This window comes from Haliotis cracherodii, unplaced genomic scaffold (genome assembly GCF_022045235.1).
Source record: "Haliotis cracherodii isolate W230 unplaced genomic scaffold, xgHalCrac1.p SCAF_5, whole genome shotgun sequence".
NCBI classification, from domain to species: Eukaryota; Metazoa; Mollusca; class Gastropoda; order Lepetellida; family Haliotidae; genus Haliotis; species Haliotis cracherodii.
Window position 1 is genome coordinate 12,565,697 of NW_027266308.1, and position 19,220 is coordinate 12,584,916.

General features: G+C 38.5%; 1 protein-coding gene across 1 annotated transcript in view; it reads right to left on the minus strand.

Moving 5' to 3' along the window:
- Nucleotides 1-216: 216 nt before the first annotated feature.
- LOC139442790 (calpain-9-like) overlaps nucleotides 217-19,220 on the minus strand; it is a 56,469-nt gene continuing 37,465 nt past the window's right edge. The window contains exons 7-18 of the mRNA XM_071223680.1: nucleotides 18,164-18,241; nucleotides 17,220-17,362; nucleotides 13,823-13,983; nucleotides 10,838-11,049; nucleotides 9,007-9,118; nucleotides 7,951-8,008; nucleotides 6,601-6,659; nucleotides 5,492-5,560; nucleotides 4,465-4,543; nucleotides 3,354-3,470; nucleotides 2,294-2,346; nucleotides 217-961 (exon numbers count right to left, since the gene is read on the minus strand). Of these exons, the coding sequence (XP_071079781.1) occupies nucleotides 935-961; nucleotides 2,294-2,346; nucleotides 3,354-3,470; nucleotides 4,465-4,543; nucleotides 5,492-5,560; nucleotides 6,601-6,659; nucleotides 7,951-8,008; nucleotides 9,007-9,118; nucleotides 10,838-11,049; nucleotides 13,823-13,983; nucleotides 17,220-17,362; nucleotides 18,164-18,241 (1,168 nt within the window). The 3' untranslated portion in view covers nucleotides 217-934. The remainder of the gene's footprint in view (nucleotides 962-2,293; nucleotides 2,347-3,353; nucleotides 3,471-4,464; nucleotides 4,544-5,491; nucleotides 5,561-6,600; nucleotides 6,660-7,950; nucleotides 8,009-9,006; nucleotides 9,119-10,837; nucleotides 11,050-13,822; nucleotides 13,984-17,219; nucleotides 17,363-18,163; nucleotides 18,242-19,220) is intronic.

Consider the following 19,220-nt stretch of genomic DNA (forward strand, 5'->3'; position numbering starts at 1 on the left):
TGTGCGACACCAACTGTCACGCATCGGGAGTCAATCTACAGGTTACTTTGGTGAACGAGAGTTGTTTCAACTAGGACAGCATGTATGTGAGTGAGTGAGTGAGTGAGTGAGTGAGTGAGTGAGTGAGTGAGTGGGTGGGTGGGTGAGTGAGTGAGTGAGTGAGTGTTGTTTAACGCCGCACGCCGTAATATTCCAGCTGTAAATAATCAGGTCTGGACTAGACAATCCGGTGATTGACATCATGCGCATCGAGCCACGCAATTGGGATCGATGACATGCATCTACCAAGTCAGTGAGCCTGACCACCCGATCCCGTTAGTCGCCTCTTACGACAAGCATAGTCGCTTTTTAATGGCAAGCATGGGTTGCTGAGTGAGTGAGTGAGTGCGTAGGTGGTGGGTAAGGGAGCGAGTGAGTTAATTTAACACCACTTTCAGGGAAACAGAATGCACACTGACGCCCTTCTTTCAATTGGAAAGTTAGATAAATCGTCTAGATGTAAAAACTACCCATCTTAGAAACAGTTAATACTCTGAATACATACCAGCAGACATGTTTAAGAATCTTTACAATGCAGTCACGTCATGAACCTCATCCTTATGGCTTTATGATCAATGAATACCCATCTACTTATTCTGTCAGCTTCCTGAGACAAGGGAGATAACTGACTGTAAAAGTCCAGTTTATGAATAGTAAGCAGTACGTCGGGTGAAGTCAATAAAGAATGCTGTGTTATGTATTAATGTGCCACTGCAATCATGAGAATGGACAAAATTATATTTATATCGGGACGTCAAAGCTATCGTGGTGAATGGGTTCACAGAAATTATTATGACCTAACAGAGATATTCATAATACCCTTGATAATGTTTGATGATGATGATGATGATGGTCACAGCTTCCTGAGGTTATGAGGTGGTCAATGTGCCTCGTGCTATGAATACAAAGACTGCTCCAGCAACTGGAAAGATAAAATATAACATGTGACATCAATGCGTTGTACACCACAGACTCTGAATTTGTCTTTCGCTTACTAGATCATGAAAGTGATACCATATTCGACGTAATAAGTGCCCAAGGTGCTCTCAAAATTAGAAATAAGGGGCTCTTATTAGAATATTATTTTGGTGAAAAAAAAACAGAGTTGAAGAAAATTTTTGTAGTTTATGCTGACAGCCTGAAATGTTTATACATGACAGATATATTTTTCCAGAATTTAATTGCCCATAATGAAGGGTGCATATAACACACGAGAATACGCGAATAAATAAGTCTTATGTACATTGATCAATCATAAGGGGTGCTAATTGGGATTGTTCACTAGCCAATATAATAGCAAATGTCGCCGTGGGAGCTTATTAGGACAGGGCTCTTTTTACGTCAAATACTGTATCTATCAAAGATAAGGCCTGATAATAATAGTCTTGTTTCTCATGGCCTTTTTCCCAGCTGACTGGGTAGGGAAGAAGGATTTTACTTTATTTAATAATTTTAGTAGGTAACAAATCTATAAAAGAAAACGTTATTCTAATATACCACATGACCTTTAAATGGACCCGTGAAGATCCGGGGTAGATTAGGTCTTCAGCAAACCATGCTTGCCATAAAAGGCGACTATGCTTGTCGTAAGAGGCGACTAACGGGATCGGGTGGTCAGGCTTACTGACTTGGTTGATGCATGTCATCGTATCCTATATGCGTGGATCGATGCTCATGATGTCAATCACGGAATTGACTGGCCCAGACTCGATTTTTTACAGACCGCCGTCATATAGCTGGAATATTGCTGAGTGCGGCTAAACAAACAAACAAACAAACCTCTAAATGCCCCGCAACCCTCAGGTTGTAATGATGGCTAGGTCCCCTGTGATTCTGATACACTATGGGGGCACAGGTGGCCCAGTCATCTAAGGCGCCGCAATTCGCTGTGCAGAGTTGCCGATCTTGAGCATGCCAGAAACCTATGATTGTGGGTTCGAATCCCGGTTCGCCCCGATCATGTTTCTAGGTTTGTCAGCACCATACCCGTGCTCGTTGGTTTCACCGAAGTGGTAAACGTCTGAGACTTGCATCACTTCGGGCTTTCCTACCACATTAAGCTTACACGCCGTGATATAACTGGAATACTGTTAAAAGCGGCATTAAAATCCAACTCACTCACGCACTCTGATACGCTATGAGTGATGTGATGTACTAGTATGTAAAAAGTTGGAATCCATATTCAAATTGTCTCTTTTGAATTGTATTATTCCTTAAACACATTCCAAAAAGAAGGTAATGCAGTCATCTCTACCTGTTGCAGTGTAAACTCGGCATGTCCATCGGCTTCATGCTTGCTGTAAATGTCTGCAAAAGTGTTGGATACATTGATCACATACAGAACATGACCACATACTAACTATGTCTATTCATCAAATAAAATCTGACCTGTGGACACTAACACCCTGTTCAAACACACACCATAAACAGTGTTCTTATATACACAAGTTATGGAAAGGGTTGTCAAACGTCCTGCCTTACAAAAGGGTATGACTGCAATTAAATTCCAAAAACAACAGACATGCAAAAAGAATGACTTAGACTGTTTGTAATTATGACACAGGATTTGTGTTTGAATATCAAAAATAATCAACCCAAACATTTGAAATTAGGGTTGGTGAATATTTATGAGTCGGTTATTGTATCCTCCAGATTTTATAACATGACACGTTGTAAAAAGCCTTATATTTTCATTTTAGCAAATGACGTGATGACCTTGAAAATAACGTTTTTATTTTGTCTAACCTTTGCATAATATATTTACTGAAATGGTTTATGATTTACCATCACGCTGTTGTTTGGGGATAAAAAAAAAAAATTGCTTCTCAGTTAAATTTAAGATATAGGAGATATGATTATTGAAATCAGTTTGCACAAATTCAATGATTTAAATATGTTCCTAATATGAAATGCATTCAACATTCAATTACATAATTAAGGTAAGTTCAAGAAATTTTACAATTTTTTTGTTCGCTTTGGTCTTTACCTTGGTATGATTGAAAATAACAGGATATTTTTATATAGTACCGGTAATGTGTATTATTTTATCAGAAATAAATGTGCAAAATATTTCTTTAGTTGGCCCTTGTATAATGAAGCCTCTACTGTTTGAAATCACCCACCCTCTTTACAGCGCCTTATGCTAAAATTAATCCAGCAGGCGGGGCTAATAAATATGAAAACAATTCAGCAGACTAAAGGTTAAAGCAGAGACCATATAATAGATCTCTGGTTTAAAAAAAAGAAGGACTTGTACAGGGACTAGATCATCAACCAGCATATACAGATTTCAAGACTCATAATGTCCTACTCACTGAACAGTTTCATGAGCCTGGCCAGGAGGATGAGGAAGTTGTCCAGGTCAATGCGGTGGTTCTCGTTGCCGTAGCGGAAGATGATGGCGGCCATTGCTTTGTTACTCACTTTGTACCCTGTAGGAGGAGAAACATTTTCTTTCATAACAAGAAAGGACATTCAAAAGTTTTGCAATGGGAACTTCATAATCTTATTCACTATTTCATCAATTTGTGAGTTACCGTATTCGATGTAATAAGCGCCCCACTCTAATAAGCGCCCACAGCGATATTTGCTAATATATTGGCTAGTGAGCAATCCCAATTAGCACCCCTTCTGATTGATCAATATACAAAAGACTTATTTATTTGTGGATAATACACACTCATGTGTTATATGCACCCTTAATTATGGGCAGTTTAATTCTGGAAAAATATATCTGTCGTATATAAACATTTCAGGCTGTCAGCATAAACCACGAAATTTATCATCTTTCAACTAATATTCTAATAAGAGCCCCCCCTATTTCTAATTTTGAGAGTACCCTTATTACGTCGAATATGGTAGTTCATGAGTGAGTATTGTTTGAAGTCCCCCTAATCAATATTCTAGTACTTAATGGCAGCAATCTCATTCAAATCAGACCTTAGTTATCGCTACTGCTAAACAAAGATCTGAGGACATCCCATTACGGGTCAAGTCAGACCAACATTTCCCAAACTCTAACCGACCAATGGAATGACTGACAAGAAGTCAACATTAGCCAATCAGAAGGCAGGCTTCTGATTGTTTTCTCAATAGTTTCAAAATGGCGACTACGCTTCAAAACATATTTTGACAAATTCATGATTAAAAATTTGAAAAGAACAAAAGAACATTCTGGAATGGCAAATAAATGGACTAGATTATATGGATTCAGTCATAATGCCTTTTTTAGATTAGAAAACAAATTCCAACTGTCACTTTCATGATCTAGTAAGCGATGCTCTAACTGGTCAAATGAAAGGTCGTTCTGACGTGACCTGTAATGGGATGTCCTTAGATCTATGTTTAGCGGTAGCGAAAACCAAGATCTGTTTTTAATGAGATTGTAATGTCTGAGGCTTCACAGTGCACCTATGTCTGACTTACCGGCTGCAGGTAGTGCCCTTCGTAGCTCGTATGAGTTCATGGTTCCTGATTTGTTGGCATCGTACTGGTAGAAGACTTTCTGGAATAAAATTGACTTGTGTACTTTCCAAATCTGGGAGCTGGCAATGTAAAAAAAGTAATCTGTTCCTAAAAAATGCTGGAAAAACATAATTTGTTCACAGGGTTTCCAAACAGAAATAGATCTGAGAAAGAAATTGGTCTTTGAAGCAACGCCTGAAAAAATGTCGAGTTACAAACAAAACTCCAAACCAACTCAGAAATTATTGTATGGCCTCTTATAAGCTGACATGCAACACAGGTGAAGCACATATCGAAACATGCATCTAGAATCTTCATTGTCCAGCCTTGTAGCATATTTGATGGATTTAAAGAATTTAAAAAATTTTTTTTGATTCTATTCAATTTTTTATAATATTTTATTGTTGGCTTGCTGACAATCACTGCAAGTTTGATATAAATGTTACCTTGAAATGAAAGGAACTCTATCACAGATATGAGAATTCAAATTTTTAAAAAGGAAAAAAAAATGGGAAATTAAAATTAAGCTGACAAGCAATATGAGAGTGCGATCTCATTAAAATCAGACCAATCAGAAGGCAGCTTTCTCGTGCTTTACGGCACTAATTTCAAATTGGCGACTACGCTTCGAAACATATTTTGACAAATTCTCGATAACAAATTTGAAACCTGAACAAAAGAACATTCTGGAATGGCTAATAGATGGTCTAGATTGTATGGATACAGTCGTTAAACCCGTAACTATCGTTTGGAGTTAAGGTTTTCGAGGCTGCATGATCAGAAATCACATTCCGACTGTCACTTTCATAATCTGGTAAGCGATGCTCTGATTGGTCGGATGAAAGGTCGTTCTGACGTGACCCGTAATGGGATGTCCTCAGATCTTTGTTTAGCAGTAGCGAAAACTGAGGTCTGATTTTAATGAGATTGTATGAGAGTGTAGCATATACAGACATGCATCTGGCAGTGGCCATCATGGTGTACCTACCTTCCAGCTTCGAAGATGATTCCACAAATAGCTGAACTCATTGATGCCAAGACGACCAGTGTTGTCTACCTTGGGAGTGTTAAAGTTTGCTTTACATCTCAGACAGATCACATAAAAGACCAATACATATCTTCTTTGACATCAAGAAAAGCAGATCATGCATATAAACCAATGAATTTTCTTTTACAAGACATAGTGTATGCCTTCAGCATGCATCTTCCTGAAGCAAGGGAATTAACTGACTTTAAAAGTCCAGTTTCCATCCTTGCCGAACTAGGCTGGTATTATGGAGTTACATTTGGGCTGGACTAATGAGTCAAATGTCAAATGACATCACTAATAGCTCTTCTACTGAAGCTGTTAGCAGTACTTTTTACACTTAAGACACTGCTTATTACTGTCTACAAACTGAAAAAGTTGGGAGTATGATGTTGGATGATAAATAAAATCTCAGTTTCATGTCTTTTGATATCAAATACATCAACACTCCTAGGCAAGCCTCAGAGTTTTTCCACTTTTATCAACTTGTGTTGATATATTTGATATCAAAAGACACTCAGGTGAGATTCTCTACAAACACCTGCAGATGAATCATACAATTCACATACCGGCACAGTATATATAAAATTAACAACCAATTATGTTTGTAACTTGACCAGAAATATCAAGGCCAGCTAATACTTGAGTGAGTGAGTGAGTGAGTTAGGTATTACGCCGCTTTTAGCAATATTCCAGCAATATCACGACGGGGGACACCAGAAATGGGCTTTACACATTGTACCCATATCGGGATTCGAACCCTGGTCTTCGGCGTGACGAGCGAACGCTTTAACCACTAGGCTACCCGACCGCCCCGCTAATACTTGAGAACTAGTTCTATATTTCTCAACTTTTGATCGGGATAATCTGTTCTAAAAGAACCGTATTAAAAGTGGGTAGTATATATTCCAGCCATGACATGGGACACCAAGCACGTGCTTGACCCAGGAGGACTTGTACCAATGACAGGAATCAAACCATGGTTCGACTTGACAAGCACACACTGGAACCACTAGGCTACTTGGCATGATTTTAATTCAATAAATATATTTGACCTATTGAAAGGATACATCCATGAGACTGACAAATGACTTGCAGGCATCGATTCCTATCTCTCTGTGAAGGGGTTCTGGAAAAGAAGACAAAACTGAGTGACTACGAGATACAGTTGAATCTTCCGATAGTAGACACTCGTAAGGCCCTGACTGTATCCTTATTTATTCATCATCATTTCAAACAGGAAAACTAGAATCGTTTAAGTATAAAAAATGCATCTGTTGAACATTTCATTGGTCCCATGAGTAATTCTGTATCAGCAACTTGGACCTTGTGACGCAAAAACTCCAGTGGTTGATGTCAGATCACAGCATAAACAAGTAAAACTATGTACAATCACTATGTACCATAAATCTTGAAATTAACGTGAGCGTTAATTAAATACGAAAAATGCAATTGGTCTTTGTTCGCATTTATGAAACTTCGCTTTTATATCTCCAAAATGACTTTCAACAATAACACGGCCTCACTGCACACTTTGGATAGTGGAAATACCAACTTGAATATATACACAAAACACGGTTTATTGAGCAGCAGTTGTAACAAGTATATAACAATGTCATTCAAAGAAAAGGAATTACACAAAAGGCATCCAGTGAGTTATCACTGCTTGGGTCAGGAATTCTACCCACTCGTGTCAAACTGAGCATCATTGACCACTCCAGCAGTCCAGACAGACACCACCCATGGAACACTTCATCAAAGGTCTACACGACCCAACGCGCACCAATAGGCTTCACAACACTCCTCAGATCTACAGCCCTTGTCTTGTCATGTCTTCAAGTTTGTTGACACCTCCGCATACCAATCAGTTAACTGTTGTTGGTTCAATTATTTTATTGCCATTGAACTTCCTTAATGTCAGTCAACAGAATAAACATAGAAACTGTGTGTTGTTTTTAGGAAAACACTGTTTATTGTTTTCAAAGAAGTGCTCTACTCAGTGCTAATAAGTGGCGCTCTATGCTGTTTGATCGAATTAGGTAAGGTTGGATTAAAGTAAGGATTTGTATCATTCCACTGGGGATTGGTTGGGGGGGGAGTCACATTGATATTGAGTCTCATTTTTGGCTAGTGGTCAGTAGTCGTATTAATTTGGAGACGCAATACTTTCAAGATTTATGGTATCTATTCTTAAAGATGTAATGTCACTTCGTGGTTGTGTATACGGTGACATTAGCGTAGTAAAGAAAGCGGGAAACACCCTTAGCGGATATTTAGCAAACAGGTAAGTAGATACTTTGGACTGAGTTCCTTGATTTGCTACTTGACATGCTTAACCAGAGTCGACTTTCTGTCAAACATGCGATGTGTTATAAAAACGATAACATTGAAATCAAACAAACTTCTCAAATCCTTCTCACCTTTTTTTAACGCATCATTAATGGCGACCTTCAGCTCAAAGGGATTCACTTCCATGTCCTGGGGAAAAGTAGAATTGGAACTAACATGACTCTGTTACCATGGCATCGCAACTGATCTAGTTTAATTTCTCCATCTTGTTCGTCCCCTGTGATTGTGTATGACAATCCTTCCACAAGGGAAGAAGCTGTTTCCTCGGGAGAGGTAAGTTTGCAAACATTGTTTCAGTGTAGAATTTCCTTACATTTCTCGAGTTCTAAGCATTTATTCCAAAACCTTTGAATGATGGAATAGTTTTACTTTGTACTTATCTATTGTTATAAACCTATTCATAGGGATCGCTATTAAGTAAGAGACTTCTTTCTATAGGCATTAACACCTATTGTGAGGTTTTACTTTCCAGTCGGGTGAAATCTCATAAACAGGGACGTTGTAATGTCCCTGGGATTTTATATAATATCCCAGGAATTTTATATAATGTCCTGGGTATTTTATTAATTTAAATTTCCGTTCAGATTGTAACATGTAATGAAATGTAAAATCAAATGGCAAATGTTTTCTTTATATTCCCGAGGATCGAACTCGCAACCTTAATATCTGTAGCCCAGTGAGTGTACCACGAGGCTACAGAGGTGTTGATAAGCCTCACTGGTTTTTAGAATGTCCTATTCAAGATCCGTACGCCAGATATTTTACGAGCGTTTCCTATGGTTCATGGAAAGTATGTTTGAAACATAAAAATGTTGATAAATGTTGTTTTAAGTTTCTTTTTTCGGTTTATAAGCTTGGAAAAACACTTTCCCTCGGTTTTGGTAGACAGAGCATGCCCTGGGGGTCGGGAAAATCCACAGGGGCTTCGCCCTCTTGGTTTTTCCCTCTCCCCAGGGCATGCTCTGTCTACCAAAACCTCTTGAGCGTGTTTTCTCCAATACTTCAATCATGTAGCTGAGAATGTTGAGTGTCAGTTAGAAACAAAACATAATATGTTTTCATATTTGGGGGTGCAACTGAGTTTTTGATGACTGAGTGAGAAGAGTTGATGACATAATTATACCAACCTCTCCTGCAACTTGGTAGAAAAACTGTTTGAACTTTTCCTCTTGTTCCTTGTAGTCAGCTGATGGTTCAGGAGGAGGTATGGCGATCTTAGCCGGCTTCTCATCACCATACCTATAGAAGACACTTTCTCAGTCACTGGCAGTCATGAAACTAATGCAATCTCATTAAAATCAGATCCTAGTTCTCGCTATTGCTAAACAAAGATCTGAGGACATCCCATTACGGGCCTCGTCAGACCGACCTTGCGCGAATTTTGACCGACCAATGGAAGGACTGACAAGAAGAAGACATTAGCCAATCAGAAGGCAGCTTTCTCGTGCTTTACGGCACTAAATTCAAATTGGCGACTATGCTTCGAAACATATTTTGACAAATTCTCGATTAAAAATTTGAAACCTGAACAAAAGAAGATTCTGGAATGGCAAATATATGGTCTAGATTGTATGGATTCCGTCGTTAAACCCGTAACTATCGTTCGGAATACCCTCTGTTAAAGTTTTCGAGGTTGCATTATTAGATATCACATTCCGACTGTCACTTTCATGATCTGGTAAGCAACGCCTTGATTGGTCGGATGAAAGGTCGTTTTGACGTGATCCCTAATGGGATGTCCTCAGACCTTTGTTTAGCGGTAGCGAGAACTAAGATCTGATTTTAATGAGATTGGAAACTAATGTGTCACGAAAGTAATACAAGTGACGACCTCTAGCCTATAATGTAGCATGATCGATACCTTTGTATACCGGTATAGTATCTCCAATCAAGGAGATTGAATTCCCTAAGTTACCTACCTAGAAAAGGCTTTCCTAAAGTTTGTTTGTTTGTTGTTTAACGCCGCACTCAGCAATATTCCAGCTATATGATGGCTGTCTGTAAGTTATCGAGTCTGGACCAGACAATCCAGTGATTGACAACATGAACATCGGTCAACGCAATTGAGATTGATGACATGCATCAACCAAGTCAGCGAGCCTGACCACCCGATCCCGTTAGTAGCCTCTTACGACAAGCATATTCGCCTTTAACGACAAGCATGGGTTGCTGAAGACCTATTCTACCCCGATCTTCACAGGCCCTTAGACAACACTTTGTCACCATGTTCATGTATATTATCCAGTTCATGGAACAACTTTGGTAAATGGTTTCAAAGCAAATGTCAAATATCTAATTTTTCTCAAGTTCCAAGAAATTATCAACAAACAAACAATCAAGAAACTTGGCACATCTGATGCGAGTGGTGGCCCACTCATCTAAGGTGCTGCAAATTCACTGTGCAGAGTTGCCTCCCTTAGGTATGCCAGAATCCAAATCCTAGATTCACCCTGACTATGTCTCTAGGTTTGTCAGCACCATACCCATGCTTGTGGGTTACACTAAAGTGGGAAATATCTAAAACCTGCATCACTTGGGTTTTCCTCCCATATCATGTCGTGATATACCATATTCGACGAAATAAGCGCCCAGGGCGCTCTCAAAATTAGAAATAGGGGGGCGCTTATTAGAATATCATTTTGAGTGGAAAGATCGTAATTTTCGTGGTTTATGCTAACAGCCTGAAATGTTTACATACGACAGATTTAAAGAATTTAATTGCCCATAACTAAGGGTGATATAACACACGAGTGCATATTATACACGAATAAATAAGTCTTGTGTACATTGATCAATCGGAAGGGGTGCTGAATGGGATTGTTCACTAGCCAATATATTAACAAATATCACCGTGGGCGCTTATTAGAGCGGGGCGCTTATTACGTCGAATACGGTAACAGAAATACAGTCAAACTCAATTACATCTTTGTGGTACCATTATTATAAAGCTATCCTTACTCAGCAACGTTGCCCTTCTCGAAGAAGAATCTGACGTAGTAGTCCAGCTCCTGATGGGGCTCGTACGTACACGGCAGCACGACGTAGTTCCCGGGCGGGAAGGCAAACCGCTTCACCACCTGCCTGGCGTTAGTGAAGGCATTGCACCGGGCGTAGGGATTGTTGTAGTCAAAGAAGTCCTTGTTGAGGGGCACAGAATCATCCTTGGAACACTGCAATGCAAGACCTCACTTGATGAGAATCATGTCTTCTGATCAAAAGGCCAATTATTTTACTTAAAAATATAAGAAGTATAAAAGAAAAGATAAAATGCTGTGCTTATGTAGACAATTTGGTGTTTTTATGCTTGGAAGTTTTCTTTTCACTTTTAAATCAAAATCTTTTGAGGAAATAATAAGGAAAGCTGGACTCTTAAATCAACAGGAAGAAAACTGACGTAACTTGTCATGTTATTCAGTTTACATTGATATTTTCTTGGTAATTGACCTTCATTCAACCCTGATCTATTTAATCCTTAAAATCACTCTTCATGTTTCTTTTCTCTATATAAAGATATGTTCATTTCTAAACGCTTTACAAATTACATTTTCAGGTTTTGGAGTCAGTGTAGAGTCTGTGAATACTGAATATGATTACACAGTACATTTGATAAGATAAATTAACAAGGGCGCTAACTCAATTATTTAAAATATGAGGAGTATATGGTATTTGATTCTGCCTACTCTGTATATTACAAATATTACATTCTGCCTACACTGCATATTACAAATATTACATTCTGCCTAAACTGTATATTACAAATATTACATTCTGCCTACTCTGTATATTAGAAAAGATTAGATTCTGCCCACTCTGTATATTACAAGTATTAGATTCTGTATATTACAAATATTACATTCTGCCTACCCTGTATATTACAATTATTACATTCTGCCTACCCTGTATATTACAAGTATTACATTCTGCCTACTCTGTATATTACAAGTATTAGATTCTACCTACTCTGTATATTACAAGTATGAAATTCTGCCTACTCTGTATATTACAAGTGTTAGATTCTGTATATTACAAATATTACATTCTACCTACCCTGTATATTACAAATATTATATTCTGCCTACCCTGTATATTACAAATATTAGATCATGCCTACTCTGTATATTACAAAAATTAGATTCTGCCTACTCTGTTGTTACAAATATTACATTCTGCCTACTCTGTATATTACAAGTATTAGATTCTGCCTACTCTGTATATTACAAGTATTAGATTCTGCCTACTCTGTATATTACAAATACTACATTCTGCCTACTATGTATATTACAAATATTACATTCTGCCTACACTGTATATTACAAGTATTACATTCTACCTACTCTGTATATTACAAGTATTAGATTCTGCCTACTCTGTATATTACAAGTATTCGATTCTGCCTACTCTGTATATTACAAGTATTAGATTCTGCCTACTCTGTATATTACAAGTATTAGATTCTGCCTACTCTGTATATTACAAATACTACATTCTGCCTACTATGTATATTACAAATATTACATTCTGCCTACACTGTATATTACAAGTATTACATTCTACCTACTCTGTATATTACAAGTATTAGATTCTGCCTACTCTGTATATTACAAGTATTACATTCTGCCTACCCTGTATCATCTTCCAGAAGCAAGAGAGTTAACTGACTTTAAAAGTCCAGTTTCCACCCTTGCCGAACTTGGCTGGAATTACTGGGCTCAATCGTAGCGCCACCAGTGGCTATTACCAGTTATGTCCCCTCTAAGCCTCCCCTGTGGACCAATGAGACTCCACCTCTCGTATCACTTGCGTTTACTTCACACAAAGTGGTGGCACCCCGATCTGATCGATAATCAAGATCTATATTGTGATAAAACGAGTCTTACATCGCGAAATGCATCAAATCATGTGAGCACCTTGATTAATAACATGAAAAGATTTGGAAAATATCTGCTGACATCGAGTTGGCGGCGCACATGCTTTGCAAATCCTTGCAATCGACTGAAATCTGCACGACAGTTTATGAACCAGATTTCGATTTCATTGCGCGATTTTGATTGGACTATGCATAGACTCGTTAGTCCAGCCAAAATGTAACTCCATAATACCAGCCTAGTTCGGCAAGGGTTGAAACTGGACTTTTATAGTCAGTTAACTCTCTTGCCTCGGGAAGATAACCCTGTATATTACAAATATTACATTCTGCCTTCTCTGTTATTACAAATATTACATTCTACCTACCTCTGAATATTACAAATATTACATTCTGCCTACTCTGTATATTACAAATATTACATTCTGCCTACTTTGTATATTACAAAGATTAGATTCTGCCTACTCTGCATATTACAAAAATTAGATTCTGCCTACTCTGTATAATACAAGTATTACATTCTACCTTCTCTGTATATTACAAGTATTCGATTCTGCCTTCTCTGTATATTACAAATATTACATTCTGCCTACTCTGTATATTACAAATATTACATTCTGCCTACTCTGTATATTACAAATATTACATTCTACCTACTCTGTATATTACAAATATTACATTCTGCCAACTCTGTTGTTACAAATATTACATTTCGCCAACTCAGTATATTACAAGTACCGTATTTGACGTAAGAAGCGCCCAGGGCGCTCTCAAAATTAGAAATAGGGGGCTCTTATTAGAATATTATTTTGGTGAAAAAAACAGAGTTAAAAGATAAAGTTTGTGGTTTATGCTGACAGCCTGAAATGTTTATATACGACAGATATATTTTCCAGAATTTAATTGCTCATAATTAAGGGTGATATAACACACAAGTGCGTATTATACACGAATAAATAAGTCTTGTGTACATTGATCAATCGGAAGGGCTGCTAATTGGCATTGTTCACTAGCCAATATATTAGCAAATATCGCTGTGGGCGCTTATTACGTTGAATACAGTATTATATTTTGCCTACCCTGTATATTACAAATCCAATGTACAGAAACCTGGGTCCTTTATGTTTGATCCTGCGCCTGTCTTTCTGCATCACTTGCATTATGAAGCTGCAGTGACCATCATCATCATCGTCCGTGTCTTGGAGTCGAACGTGGTATTGGGGGTTGGTCCAGAACGTATCTGCAATGAAGGGATTGTGAGTATGCCAGCTGTAAACGTTTGTCTGATGGGGTCACGGTCAGTTTGGCTACCAAAGAAAGGTACACCACCACCATCCTGTCTACAAGAGTAACCCTGGTGGAAATAAGAATACAGAAATGTACCCTGTCTGAAATTGTAATACAGAAATGTACCCTGTTTGAAATTGTAATACAGAAATGTACCCTGTCTGAAATTGTAATACAGAAATGTACCCTGTCTGAAATTGTAATACAGAAATGTACCCTGTTCGAAATTGTAATACAAGAATGTACCCTGTTTGAAATTGTAATACAGAAATGTACCCTGTTTGAAATTGTAATACAGAAATGTACCCTCTTTGAAATTGTAATACAAAAATGTACCCTGTGTGAAATTGTCATACGAGAATGTACCCTGTCTGAAATTGTAATACAGAAATGTACCCTGTCTGAAATTGTAATACAGAAATGTACCCTGTTTGAAATTGTAATACAAGAATGTACCCTGTCTGAAATTGTCATACGAGAATGTACCCTGTCTGAAATTGTAATACAGAAATGTACCCTGTTTGAAATTGTAATACAAGAATGTACCCTGTCTGAAATTGTCATACGAGAATGTACCCTGTCTGAAATTGTAATACAGAAATGTACCCTGTTTGAAATTGTAATACAGAAATGTACCGTCTGAAATTGTAATACAGAAATGTACCCTGTTTGAAATTGTCATACAAAATGTACCCAGTTTGAAATCAGAATACAGAAATGTACCCTGTTTGAAATTGTAATAAAGAAATGTACCCTGTTTGAAATTGTAATACAGAAATGTACCCTGTCTGAAATTGTAATACAGAAATGTACCGTCTGAAATTGTAATACAGAAATGTACCCTGTTTGAAATTGTCATACAAAATGTACCCAGTTTGAAATCAGAATACAGAAATGTACCCTGTTTGAAATTGTAATAAAGAAATGTACCCTGTTTGAAATTGTAATACAGAAATGTACCCTGTCTGAAATTGTAATACAGAAATGTACCCAGTTTGAAATTGTAATACAAAAATGTACCCTGTCTGAAATTGTCATACGAGAATGTACCCTGTTTGAAATTGTAATACAGAAATGTACCGTTTGAAATTGTCATACAAAATGTACCCTGTTTGAAATCAGAGTACAGAAATGTACCCTGTTTGAAATTGTAATACAGAAATGTACCCTGTCTGAAATTGTAATACAGAAATGTACCCTGTTTGAAATTGTAATACAGAAATGTACCCTGTCTGAAATTGTAATACAAGAATGTACCCTGTGTGAAATTGTAATACAGAAATGTTCCCCTGTTTGAAATTGTAATACAAGAATGTACCCTGTGTGAAATTGTCATACGAGAATGTACCCTGTCTGAAATTGTAATACAGAAATGTACCCTGTGTGAAATTGTCATACAAAATGTACCCAGTTTGAAATTGTCATACAAAATGTACCCTGTTTGAAATTGTGATACAGAAATGTACCCTGTTTGCAATTGTGATACAGAAATGTACCCTGTTTGAAATTGTAATACAGAAATGTACCCTGTTTGAAATTGTAATACAGACATGTACCTGTCCAGTCTATAACCTTATGTTACAAATGAAGTTGAAAACACTTTTGTGCACTGTTTAATATGCTCGCCCAGTCACTTTAGTCATGCTATAAGTAGTCGCACATCATGCTCAAGTTTTGTTTCTCACATGAGTACAATGTGTGAAACCCAATGTGGATTTCTCGACTGTGGAATATTGCTGTGTTTGTTTGTTTGTTGTTTAATGCCGCACTCTGCAATATTCCAGCTATATGACGGCGGTCTGAAATAATCAAGTCTGGACCAGACAATCCAGGGATTGATATGAGCATCGATCCACGCAATTGGGATCGATGACATGCATCAACCAAGTCAGCGAGCCTGACCACCCGATCCCGTTAGTCGCCTCTTATGACAAGCATAGTTGCCTTATATGCTGAAGACCTCTTCTAACCCAGATCTTCACAGGTCGGAATATTGCTGTGGAATACTGCTGGAATATTGCTGGAATATTGCTGGAATATTGCAAAAAGTGGAAGAAAACCAGGCTCCCTCACTCACACAGGAGGTACAGTCACTATCCAGTGCTCCAGAGATACGCTGTATCAGCATATTGTACTGATGCACACCAGACACGAACAGATTGCAAATTCCAACCATCAACAAATACTTCGACAAACAACACTATACACTCTCATGATTGATTGTTACTGTACCTTGTCTATTTATTCTAACAAAACATTCTTCAAAACATTGTTCAAATTCGTATCAGGCATGACCTTCAGCTTAAACAGGAATACGTCATTTCATGTCAGCAGTAAATGGTTTTCCTCTCAATCCTGCATTGTCATTGGCTAATAATAAAATACCTGAATTCTCTAGTTTGGATTATGTTTACATCAGCTTGGCACCAAAAACATAAGGTCTTCGAATGATGTCGGTGCATTGCCTCCTTGTCTCCAACAATGATAGAACACCCAATAGGACAACAACCGATTTTGTACCTGTTACAATCTACATGAGGTACAGGGGACCTGTGTCTGGTATCCAACAAACGTCATCTTCCCGGGGCAAGAGAGTTAACTGACTATAAAAGTCCAGTTTCCACCCTTGCCGAACTTGGCTGGAATTCCTGGGCTCAATCGTAGCGCCACCAGTGGTTATTAAGAGTTATGTCCCTTCTACGCCTCTCCTACAGACCAATCAGATTCCATCACTTGCATTTGTTTCAAACAAAACGGTGCCTCACAGTCAAGCCGATATGGTTGATCATCAAGGTCTATATTGTCATAAAACTGGTCTTACATCGCGAGGTGCATTAAATCACGCGAGCACCTTGATTAAAAACATGAAAAGGTTTGGAAAATATCTGCTGACAACGAGTTGGCGGTGCACATGCTTTGCAAATCCTGCAATCGACCGAAATCTGCACGACAGTTTACGAACCAGATTTCAATTTCATTGCGCGATTTTGATTGGACTATGCATAGACTCGTTAGTCCAGCCAAAACGTAACTCCATAATACCAGCCTAGTTTGGCAAGGGTGGAAACTGGACTTTTATAGTCAGTTAGGTCTCTTGCCTCAGGAAGATGACAAACGTGAGATGTTTCAAGTAATGACTGATAACCACACACTTGTCACGGTTTCTACGGTTACATGACTGTCTCTAACCTCTGTTAGAAGGTGTCCCGCCAGCATTGAAGCCTTTTATCCATCTCCCATGATGCTCCACTACATGGCTGAGATCGTCATCCATCGTCAAGTTGCAGATGTCAAGGTTATCAAAGTTCCTCTCAAAATCCTGGAAATCCATCCTGTTAAATATGTGAAACTCAACACTAACAACTTGCACATCGACCACTGATTTGTTCAAATATTAATATTACATACACTATGAATGAGAGTGAGTGAGGGAGTTGGGTTTAACGCCGCTTTTAACAGTATTCCAGTTATATCACGGCATGTCAGCTTAATGTGGGAGGAAAGCCCAAAGTGATGCAGGTCTCAGACGTTTACCACTTTGGTGAAACCCAAGAGCACGGGTATGGTGCTGACAAACCTAGAAACATAATCGGGGTGAAGCAGGATTCGAACCCACAATCATAGGTTTCTGGCATGCCCAAGGGATGCAACTCTGCACAGCGAATCGCGGCGCCTTAGACGACTGGGCCACCTGTGCCCCACCTCGGGATGAGATATATGTAAACATTATTATGTTATTCATTGTAGCTCTTTTCTTAAAAAAAACACAGGTCTGTTTGTCAAGTAAACAAAACATAACTTGTCTTTATTTTTCAACATTTAGAATAACAATTTGAGAGAGCAGATCAAATGCAGATATACAGCTGTTTAGGAATGGGGCATCATACACTTATAATATGAATACAAATAATTTGTGAAACCAATTTACATATGGTTATGTTTTGGTTGAAAACATATCACCAAATGACATATTTTAAAAGTACATTTTTATGTTAAGTAATTCAGCTTCAAGGGAGAATGTCAGGGTGTATGTGCAGATACATGATACATGCATTGTCTTATTGTAGCTCTTCCATCTTAACGGAACTGACTGCCATTACCATGGCAACAAGAGATGTTTACTACTAGCCTACCAGAATTCCCCATTGTCTCTCTGTACCAGTCCTATCTGCTCCCGCTCATGGTCGGGGATGCTCAACCACTCCTGGGAACTGGAAGAAAATCAGGTTGAAATGCTTACAGTATCACTGGGGCAGACTCAGGAGGTTTACTGCAAGTACTGCTATAGCTATTGACATGATACTTTTATAATAGTATTGTGATATTATTAGGGCTGGGACGGTTAACAAGGGTACTCAGGTCAGGTGGGTCCTGAGTAGGACCCGGGTACCTACTGGACTACCCGGACCCGTGGTTAGTTATGTGATAATAGTTAAATGACAATAACAATAAAATTCCATGGTTACACAACTACAAGTCGCTAGTGTTCGCATTTCACTTTCATATATTTTAGTTAAGACAAAGCTTCAGTCAACTTCAGTGCATACAAAATCAGATTGTTTTATACTATATCTAAACACTTTTTGCCAGGGCTCCGGTAAAACAATTCCCAAATGAACATTTTGTACCAACTTATGACCTACAGCAGGTACCCGGGTAGGGTCGGGTAATAGGGGGGGCGGGTACCCGGGTAGTAAATTTGGACTCGTCCCAGCCCTAGATAATATGGTTAGAACCTAGATCCTTCACAATCCAGATTTCCTGGCACTTTTTAAACTAATATCTTCAAAGCCTGCAAGTCTAGATTCACTAGATGGCCAGGAGGTCAGCAGTAATATTTGTTTGTTTGTTGTTTAATGCCGCACTCAGCAATATTCCAGCTGTATGACAGCGGTCTGTAAGTAATCGAGTCTGGACCAGATAATCCAGTGATTGACTTCATGAGCATCGATCCACGTAATTGGGATCGATGACATGCATCAACCAAGTCAGTGAGCCTGACCACCCGATCCCATTAGTCGCCTTTTACGACAAGCATAGTCACCATTTACGGCAAGCATGGGTTGCTGAAGACCTATTCTAACCCGGAATCTTCACGAGTCCTGTAGTAATAATCGGGGGTGGGGTGGGGAAGGGTGGCAAGAGGGAGCCAAGCTTTATGAGAATGTCTTGAAAAAACAAGGATACAAA